At 37.8% G+C, this 10,225-nt stretch overlaps 2 protein-coding genes across 2 annotated transcripts in view; one reads left to right on the top strand and one right to left on the bottom strand.

The window, feature by feature from the left end:
• LOC128605675 (BLOC-2 complex member HPS6) overlaps nt 1–1,874 on the bottom strand; it is a 4,877-nt gene extending 3,003 nt beyond the window's left edge. The window contains exon 1 of the mRNA XM_053621335.1: nt 1–1,874. This exon is cut by the window's left edge and continues 3,003 nt beyond it. Coding sequence (XP_053477310.1) covers nt 1–1,211 — 1,211 coding nt within the window. The 5' untranslated portion in view covers nt 1,212–1,874.
• A 423-nt stretch (nt 1,875–2,297) lies between these two features.
• On the top strand, nt 2,298–8,652 carry nsmce4a (NSE4 homolog A, SMC5-SMC6 complex component). The gene is made up of 11 exons (XM_053621337.1): nt 2,298–2,363; nt 3,772–4,056; nt 4,172–4,252; nt 4,383–4,513; nt 4,595–4,737; nt 4,861–4,960; nt 5,048–5,138; nt 5,631–5,725; nt 7,150–7,198; nt 7,714–7,799; nt 8,383–8,652. Exons 2-11 carry the CDS (start codon nt 3,840–3,842, stop codon nt 8,452–8,454), a joined length of 1,065 nt encoding a protein of 354 aa, XP_053477312.1. The 5' UTR covers nt 2,298–2,363; nt 3,772–3,839; the 3' UTR covers nt 8,455–8,652.
• Nucleotides 8,653–10,225: the final 1,573 nt, after the last annotated feature.

Genomic DNA, 10,225 nt, shown 5'->3' with positions numbered 1-10,225 from the left:
GGTTTGGCTTTTGCTTCAATCTCCTTCTGGATTACCTTATATAACCCAGCCTCTGAGAACATCTGTGGGGAATAAGTATCCAAACAGTTCACAAAGAGGAGGCCCTCCCCTTTTAAAGGGATCCTCTCCAACTCCACGCCACACTTAATGTCGATTAGGTACATCATTCTGCCTATTGTTAGTGCAATGACATCGTCATACGTGTTTAGGCTGTTTTGAGTCCCGCATGTAGTAAGGCAGTTGTCAGGCAGTTTATAAATCTGCCGCAGAACTCCATCTCTTTGCATAATGCAAATCCACCCCGAGCTGAGAAGGAGCAGGATATCCCCATATCCAATAGGACTAAAACCATAGATGTCAGGCGGGGTAATGGTGGACAGATAGCCGATGCAATCAGTGACCAATCCCTTAAAGTCAAACTGTTTATTTGGATTGGAATTTTTGATAAGGACAGTCCCATAACTGGCACTGTGGACCTTATAGACATCATTCTGAGGGGACCAGGACAAAAACACTTTTGTAACACTTGTGCAAGAGTCTTCCTGTATATTTGGTAACAAATATACAACATCTCCAGTACTGATAAGCGAATAATGAGGATTATTGTGCAGTGCAGTTTTCACTCCACCCAAGGAGATACCTCGTTCGTCTACATCAAAAGTCCTTTTACAGATGCAGTATGTGAAGTTACGGCGATCCACACTGGAGACCGAAGAGCTCTCTGAGGGAGGTCTCTGCTCACACCATATGATGAAATTCTGACTGAGGCACACAGAAACGATTTTGGCTCTGGGGCTGTTACAGAGATCCACAGTCTGAAGCAAGCTCCATCCAGATTTCTTCTCGGAGAATTTCCATAATTCAGCTTTGCCATTCTCAAATATTATTCCAAGCAGAAGCACTCCATCCTCTGAGTCGTTTAGTCTGAAATAAAGTAGGTCTACTATGGAGACATTCCGTGTCAGGACTAAATCCAGATGTTCCTCGCACTGTACTAGGTGGGCTCTTTGGTATCTGTCATGGGTCATGAGACCAGTTCTCGGAGCTTGCTGGATAATGTGGATGTGTCGCCCATCTGGACTAATGCGGATATTAGACAAGCAGCTTTTTGAAGAATGTTTCGCATAAGACTGCTTTAAAAAGTCTTTCAGTTCTTTACCTCTTGTAAAATCGCCGAAATCTGTCACCTGCTCCAAAACATGCCGTGTCATATTAGCTGAAAGCGAGGAAATCCCGGACTAGGACGCAAAATAGAGCAGTTAGTCGATGACAGTTACTTCACTTTATGGCAGCGGCGCAGCATATCTGTCTTCCGTCGTTTCATCGCTTCCATTATAGTTCACAGTGAGCTGATGCCAATGTGTTCAGAAATAATTCTAATCCGAAAAAGCATGTCCTTTCCTACGTTTAACAACTCAACCCTTTCTGCTCGCCTCCTAACATCACGAGTTTGTTAATTTCCGGAATAAAACGCGAGTCCTTTCCTGTAGGAGGAGTCAAAACGGAAGCATACCGACGGGCTGTTCGCTGTATTTTCACGCCGCTGTTCGATTCCAGAAAATCGACTCCTCGAGAATCGACTCCTTGTGAATCTGATTCGTGGTGTTGTTCCACCCTATACTCTTTCTCTTTACAACGTCTGAGCCGAATACATTTCACTCTCGGTTCTTGATTGCCTAGACGTGGCTGACTAGAAGAAGTGCCACACACATCCTTTTGTTAAAGTGACGCATTATAAATTGAAAATGTTTATTTTTTAAAGCACCACAAGATATTAGTATCAGTTTCATTATAAAGGCGCGTGCTTTTTTGGGCGCAATAGAGTTTATTCAGTGCCTTCAGTTTTGGTACAGACAATCTTATAGGATCTTATAAATCTTGTACATCTTAGGTAAACAAAGCACTTGTAAACAATGTCATTTTATTGGGCACATCTGTTCACCATTTTTTTTTACAGATAAATCTAGAAATGAAACATTTATGTTGCCTTTACATTCATATACTGGTTAAAAGAAATCTAAATAAATGAATTATATACACCTCTGAAATCGTTCTTTCCTTTGTCAGAGTGCAAAAGAGTACTAGTTAGTAACGACAGGGAATTCAGTGTGTTCATGTACAACTGTTCAGATCGAAAACCCGTATTTACGACATTTATCTCGCTAGCACACCAAGGTAACATAAGTCCACTGGTCCACAAGCTAAATTCCATTAGGTTAAGCCCTATGTAGTGCACGTAGATAGGGAGTGTGTGACTGTTTGGTATTCAGCCACGTATGCAAATCGGAAATAAGTCTACTTCCGTGTTTCTTTTCGCGCGAAGCCATTCCTATAGTAGTTGGAACCGGTAACCTGCAAGTTGTGTGAGTATAGTTAGCTACTGTTCATGGAACTATGATGTAAATCATGGTAGTGATGTAGAATGAATGGTTTTGTAATGCTGTGATATAGGTTTTAAATGCGTTTGTTTATAGGTAGCTCGCAGCGCAGGCGCCAGCAGTAATGATTTCACATAATTAGCAATAGCTTAAACTCTACAAGGAATCTGATGTAAGGGCAGCTAGCGTTTAAAAGCCCAAAACTGGTAACCGACATGTCTCTTTTTAGAGTCATTCTAAATATTTTAAGATGCACAGTATAGACAATTCAATATACATACGAACAATAGCCTTGGCTTAAGTACAGAAAGAACAATTGCTGCAGTTATTAATATCTATGAAGCACTCGAGAGTCACAGTTTCTTTTTTTATTGGTCTTTCCACTCCTGTAAACACTTTGGTAAACATCCACTATATTTATCACAATATTTATGTTGACTTCCAAAGTTCCAGCAAAAGAAGGACGTTTTTATTTTATTTATTTAAATATTGAAATATACTACTCTACAAATATATTTTTCTGTGCAATGTATACCTTTTTTTGTCAACTCATCTTCATTTAAATCTTTCAGTGGTGTACTGGCGCGTTAAATCAGCACGAGTAGCGTGGGGGGAAATTAGACTCGATTCCGGAACTCCCGCTTCACTGCTGCAGCGTCCGGTGCAAAATGTTAGCAGTGCAGAGCTTAGAGATTACAAACTGCAGTTTTGTCATTATTCCACACAAAAGATATAATCTTTACAGACAGAACGAATTCAATGTGTTTTCCCACCCTCTTTTGATTAACAGGATATAATCGGCCCTGATCATCAGATGTTTTAGACCGATGGCCAATACCGTGAAAAATTGGCTTTATAATAATCTGTATTGGCTGATACATTGGTGCATCTCTACTTGGAAGTGGTCAGAGTGAAATAAGTACTGATGATACATGCAGTATTACTGGGAAGTGGACTGAGGTGTAATTTTTTATTTTATATTATATTGTGATATTCAAATGAGCGTTATTCAAATTAAAATGAGAACACAAAAAGGATAAAGCAAAATAATAAATAATAAATATTTTAGTAAGTGTTATGGCTCCCAAAATCTCATCGTAATATCATATAGCAAACTGTTTGGGCACAAAACTCAATCTAAGTAATTTTACACACTTGAAACTGGCTCTGAAGCATCTCAGAGTACTTTCTTCATTGTAAATGGCAGGACGTGTGATAAGCATGGTCCCTGCTCCATACTTAATTGATATAATAACAAATATACCCATCTGGTTTTATTTGTAATGACCTGCAAATCATATTGTGTGTGTGGTTTTTTTTATTAGTTTTTTTTTATTATTATTTATATATATATTTTTACTTGTGATTTATTTTGCTCTTTATTCCATTTAAGGAACAATTTGCAGAAGTGTAACCTCAAACTGAAATACCTCCACGGTTTCAAAGAGGGCCTTGTTGAAGATGTCCGAGTCGAGACGAAGGGCCAGCCGAGGCAGTCAGGACGAGGCTGCTGGTCATGGTAATGGAGTGGGTGGACGCAGTAGACCAGACAGATCAACAGACACGGGTGAAGATGATGAAGGTGCAGGTCCATCAGGGATCCATGAGGAAGATGACGACCCTGCACGGCGACGGGAGATCAGAAGCCAATACAGGGATCTCATCAACTCTGTTCAGCGTGAGTTTCAGCACTGAGGGCTTTTCAATAGTATAAAATTATCTTGAAATTATTATTAAGTTCAAATAGAAATTATTATTATTAATAAGTATTCATCTGATTTTTTTGCTTGCAGAAAACCGTGAGGACATGCTGAATCCTGCCAACAATAAGCTGTTTGATGTGTTAGAGGAGGCCAACAAACTGTTTGCTAATGGTAATATATGCACTTTTACTTGGTTAGAATGTTGTGACATTTTGTCTCAGCTCTGTAAGTGTATTTTTATTTGAAAAAAATCATCCGCTTCAGTTCATGTTCTGATTGTGGTTTGGCCACTTCCCCACAGTCAGGCAGGCTCGAGAGGCTGCGCTGGATGCACAGCTGCTTGTCTTAGCCACAGACCTGGGGAGAGAAAAGGCCAGCCAGTTGCATGCTGAGGGCTCAGCGTTTGACCCATCTGCGTTTGCAGAGCATTTGGTGAGTTATTGTTTGTTTAGATTTTCAGAACACATAACCTAGCAATTTGGGTTAAATTAAACCATTTTTATGCAAACCCAGTTATCCTTCATGGGTTTCAATCGCTTAGAAGAGGAGGAGGATGGTGATGCTGGTTTGGATGGGTATATGCCTCCAGATGCCTGGCACCGGCTTTCCAAAAGAGCACAACATTGCTTCAAAACAGCCCCTTCATTCCACTACATGTGAGTTTCCTAAATTTTTATTTTTTTTTTTTAAGTCAGTCACTATGAATAGTAGATTTCCCCACCATTTACTGAAAGTGAGAAATAGATATTTTTTTTTTAAACTTGATTTCGTTCTTCGAGGTTTGGCTCGTTTTTGGCTGAACCACCACCACCACGGCAGCGGGTCGAGAGACAAAGGAAAGCTCCCAGCAAAGAAGCAAAACGAATCATGCCCACTCAGGTCTGATTTATTTTGCATGTGCTTCACTGCTTTGAATGCTTTGGATCAAAGCAAAGCTATATTTTAAAATGTCTTTTCACATCACAGCTAAAGAAAATGGAAGAATCACATCAGGAAGCTACAGAGAAAGAGGTGGAGAGGATTTTGGGGTGCCTTCAGAGTTACTTTGCTGATGACCGTTAGTTAATATTTTTGTTGTTTATCGTTGGCAGATATTGAAGATTGAAAATCAGTCCCTCCAGGATTTTGCAATCACAGAAATGAACGCAAGATCAAGCAATCTCTGCAATATTCGGAGGAGCTTGAAATTGTTCGAAATTGTTCAAAATTACCACAGATTTGGGTCAAGATGTGTCATGTGACGTCATCACAACGCACATTCAGCAAAAGCCCTCTTCGATTCACGTACGTCGAACATGAGTGCAGCTAAAAGGTCTCATTTACCAACAAACTTCACTGTGATAGACCGTGCAAAACAGTTTTGTGCAATTACAATTTTGCGAATTCAAGCAGTTTTCTGCACAAAAAATTCCGCAAGTTGCATCACAAAAACAAAGTGTGAAATCCTGTACGGACTGGAAAATAGTAATGATATCAGAAATCTCCAGGCAGTTTGCAGTTGAAAATGAAGTATTATTTTTTTCAAATCCTTTTCTTTAATTTTCAACAGCACAGTCCCCCATATTGTATTACGAGTTTGTTGTTGACCCTACCTCCTTTTCCCGGACAGTGGAGAATATTTTCCACACCTCGTTTCTTATCAGGGTGAGTGTTTTGGGCATGTTTTATTAGTTTACTATGTTGTGCATGTTTATATTAAATGTACAAGTAGGAACTCTTCCCTACTCTCTTCTGATTTCCATATTATAATACTATAGTAGTAGTGGTAGTAATAATAATAGTTAAAAGATATTGCTTAATATTGTGCAATCCTTTAAGCATCTAAATCAAAGAAAAACCAAGATAATTTTAAGAAGTATCGGCCTTCGTTAAGCTTGTCTAATAGCTGCTGAACATTTCTCGACCAATGGTGGCCATGTTTTTCAAAATTTGTCATTGTGTATGCTGATTGGACCTTGGACAAGGACAATTCTTGCAAGAGTTATTTATCAAGTCTATTGGACTAAAAGCTCCACATTTACTCCCAGTTTCGTTGGGAGTAATTCTCCTCTTAATTTTGTTCTGTTATAGCGCCACCAACTGGTCACAATCAGTATTTTTTTTAAGAATAGTCCTCAGATTGAGACTATATGTAAGTATCCTAAGTTCGGTTAAATAATTTCATTCTGTTCAAGAGTTATAGCCATTTAAGTAAAAGCGGCCAGGCCCACTTCAACTTTTTGATGTGCCCTGGTAAATCAAAACTTCAACTTTTTGTTTTGATAATTATTGATTTAAGTAGTCCAAAGAATATATATATATATATATATATATATATATATATATATATAAAATACATTATTACAGTTGAGAAAAAAATCTAGGACTGCTTTGCAAAACTAGGTTTCTGTAATAATCTAAAATATTTAACAAACGATTTGATTGACAGCAGTGGTCCTAGAGGCAAAGTTGTTCAGAATCAGAAGATCTAATGTATGATCCAAAGAATATGTGTATATCTGAAACATTGAATGATATTCAATCATTTGCGCACCATTTATACAGCCATTGTCAAGTTTTATTTACTATTATAGCGCCACCAAGTGGCCAAACTCCTCTATTTTTAACAAGTTCATTTCACGTATTTTCGGTATTATAGCGCCACCATGCTAACTTGTCTGGACAAATGAAATGAAATCGAAGTTATACGTTTTGTTCGTCTGCTTATGGCCATTTTTCTAAACATGTTCACTATAGCACCACCATCTGACTGATCGAAATGTTGTGACGCTGTAGTACTCTGGGATACTACCTTCCCTCAAAGTTTTAGCTCTCTAGGCCTTACAGATTGGTCTGGACAATCAGTTTTAGGGCAGAATAATAATACAAAAAAAATGTTTTTTTAATAATGTAAAAAAATCTTTCAAATTACAATAGGGTTTCAGCCCTTCGAGCTTGAACCCCATAATAATAAAAAGATTTAGGTAGTGAGAACAAATTTAGGATTAGCATCAACTTTTGAAATACAAATACCACTCAAAAATGTACTCATATATTTATACATCAATCACATATTTATTTATTCACAGGATGGACTGGCAAGGATTTATCTAAACAGTAACAAACTTCCTTGTATAGGTAAGATATCTGACAACTTCAGTTTCCTGTTTTATTTAGGATTTATTTGTGTCTAGAATGATTTATTTTAATTACATTTGCGTGGGGCATACAAAGGGAGGTATTATGGGGGAAACACACATACAGTAATTTTGCATAACCCTCAAATGCTTCACCCTTCTTTAAAAACACAAGTTGTATCAATGTAGGGTACAGTGTTTATGTTGTGAGTGTTTCCCTATTGTTATATTTGATCACTTCGCTGTTAATATATGACTTTTAATACAAAAGAGGATTTTAAAACAACACCATCAAAGAAAGATTAATTCATAACTTCTCCAAAATCATTTGATATTAGAATTGTGATTTTGGACTGTTACATTGAAACTGTAGAGCTTGTTCCTCTTTGCGCATGTGGGTGCGTGTGTGTGTTTTTTGGCCCATATATAATGTAGTCTCTCTCTAGTAACACTTTTATGTTGTATGCCTGTGTGTGGGTGTGTGTGTGTGTGTGTGTGTGTGTGTGTTTCCTTCAGCTCCAGTTGAAGAGGGTGAGTTAGAGCCTGGTGGTGCGAACACCCGTCATCAGTGTGTCGTCTCAATCAGTCCAGCTAGCTGGAGGGTAAGCTCCTAATATCCTGTCATGCATATAAGTGCCATTGACCATAATTGATGTTATGCTTTAGTTCAACTGGAATTTAGGTGTGTGTGTGTATGTATGTGTATGTATGTGTGTGTATGTGTGTGTATGTGTGTGTATGTGTGTATGTGTGTGTATGTGTGTGTATGTATGTGTGTGTATGTGTGTGTATGTGTGTGTATGTGTGTGTATGTGTGTGTATGTGTGTGTATGTGTATGTGTGTGTATGTGTATGTGTGTGTATGTGTATGTATGTGTATGTGTGTGTATTAAATTTGGTGATGTCACATTAATCACTGTGATATGAAGCTAATTGTACAATTGAAAGGCAGAGAGATTTTCGTTGGCAACCTTTGAAAAGTTACAGCACCATAAACCTTGTGCATTTAAACATCTCATAATTGACTGAACTATGCAATTATTCATTTCAGTGAAACAGTGCATTCTCCATTCTACAAAACACCTTCATAGACATGCTTGTTCTGTCTGGTTTAAAACTATTATATTTAAAAATAAAAATTCAATGCTTTCTCTCTTTAAAAAAAATGTTCTCTTTGTTTTGCAGGAGATCATCGAGGCCTTTGATATTAAGGAGGCTTTGATTCCCACCCCAAAAGTATTGTCACAGGAAAGCTGATTTAAAAAAAGAATAATTCATATTGTTTTCATTACTTCACTATTTATAGTGAAAAAAAGGATTTTTAGAATTACTCACAAATTCTAAGTGTATATTATGTATTTAAAATGTGCTGAGGGTCACATTGGGGTTTTATAATGTAAGAAAAGTATATGTTACCATTTTAATATTGTAAAATAAAATTTACATGATCTCTGACACCTTGATCATTTTTTTGTGCCCCAGTCTATAGAATCACTATGTAGACTACAGTTTGTATACAGTATTTGTCCACAGTCTATGATTAAGTACTGCCACCTAGTGGAGAACAGTGTGTGTATGTATGTATGTGTGTGTGTGTGTGTGTGTGTGTGTGTGTGTGTGTGTGTGTGTATATATATATATATATATATATATATATATATATATATATATATATATATATATATATATATATATATATATATAAACAAAAAATGAAAAATAAATTGACTTTTTTTGTCCATTAAACTACAAACAATAATCTATAGTGACAAAGCACAGTGTTTTTTTGAAATGTATGCAAATTTCGTAAAAATCAAAAACCTAAACATCTCATTTAGCGGATTATTCAGACCTTTGACTAGGGCACTCCAAACTGAGCTCATGTACATCCTCTTTGCTTTGAATATTGTCTTTTATGTGTGATGTGAAGTGAAAACACTAGAGTACTTTGAAAACATTGAATTCCAAGTGATGTCTGGTGCAAAGCATGTACTACTCATCAACTGGCTAATACCTACAGTGAAGCATGGTGGTGGCAGTATCATGGTGTACTTCTCAGTGGCAGAGACAGGGAAATTAGTAAGAACTGAAGGAAGAATAAATGCAGCCAAATACAGAGAGGCCTTTAAAGAAGGGAGCACAGGACCTCAGACTGGAGCAAAGGTTCACTTTTCAGCATGCCATTGACCCAAGCATACAGCCAAGTCAGTACTGGAGTGGCTTTGGAATGTGCTTGAGTGGTCCAGCAAAAACCCAGACCCCGTAGAACATGGTGATGAGGGCTGAACATGGTAGTTCACAGATGCTTCCCATCCAATCTGATTTGCCAGATAGAATGGGAGAAACTGCTGAAATCCATGTGTGCAAAGTTAGTAGAGTTTTACTCAAGAAGGCTTGAAGCTGTAATTGCTGCCAAAGGTGCTTCTATACAGTAGAAGAGAAGGAAGTTTTGATAAATTTTTCATAAATTTGAAAAAAAAAATTTTTTTTTAAATAAATCAATCAATTGCTTTGGCATTATGGGTTATTGTGTGTATATGTATGAAAAGTCAATTTAATCCATTTTCAATTCAATATACATAAACATGATGAAGTAAGCACGTTTGCCTCGCATCTCCAGGGTTGGGGGTTCGAATCCCGCCTTCACCCTGTGTGCGCAGAGTTTGCGCAGAGTTTCTCCCCGTGCTTCGTGGGTTTCCTCCCCCAGTCCAAAGACATGCGTTGTAGGTTGATTGGCATTTACAAATTGTCTGTAGTGTGTGTGTGTGCCCTGCATCCTTGCCTTGTTCCCCGAGTTCCCTGGGATAGGATCCAGACTTCCCCGTGACCCTCTGTAGGATAAGCAGTACAGAAAATGGATGGATGTATGGACATAATGATGTGTGCAAAAATTGAAAGCCACTGAGTACTTTTCTGAAGCCACTGTACTATATGCAGTCTAGTTTGAGGATACTCCATCTAATTTGTCGGTGGTCAGTCGTTCTGCTTTCTGAATTGTGCGTTTTTGTTTGATGGTTAAGGCAGCATA

This window comes from Ictalurus furcatus, chromosome 3 (genome assembly GCF_023375685.1).
Source record: "Ictalurus furcatus strain D&B chromosome 3, Billie_1.0, whole genome shotgun sequence".
Classification (NCBI taxonomy): domain Eukaryota; kingdom Metazoa; phylum Chordata; class Actinopteri; order Siluriformes; family Ictaluridae; genus Ictalurus; species Ictalurus furcatus.
Note: the sequence above shows the minus strand (reverse complement) of the source record. Positions and strands in the feature narration are given on the sequence as shown.

What these genes read in the sequence shown, in the direction of transcription:
- nsmce4a (XM_053621337.1), top strand. Translation starts at nt 3,840, where the DNA reads ATGTCCGAGTCGAGACGAAGGGCCAGCCGAGGCAGTCAGGACGAGGCT. An exon ending in AACGAATCATGCCCACTCAG is followed by an intron (nt 4,961 to 5,047) that starts GTCTGATTTATT and finishes TTCACATCACAG; the next exon opens with CTAAAGAAAATGGAAGAATC. An exon ending in TAACAAACTTCCTTGTATAG is followed by an intron (nt 7,199 to 7,713) that starts GTAAGATATCTG and finishes TGTTTCCTTCAG; the next exon opens with CTCCAGTTGAAGAGGGTGAG.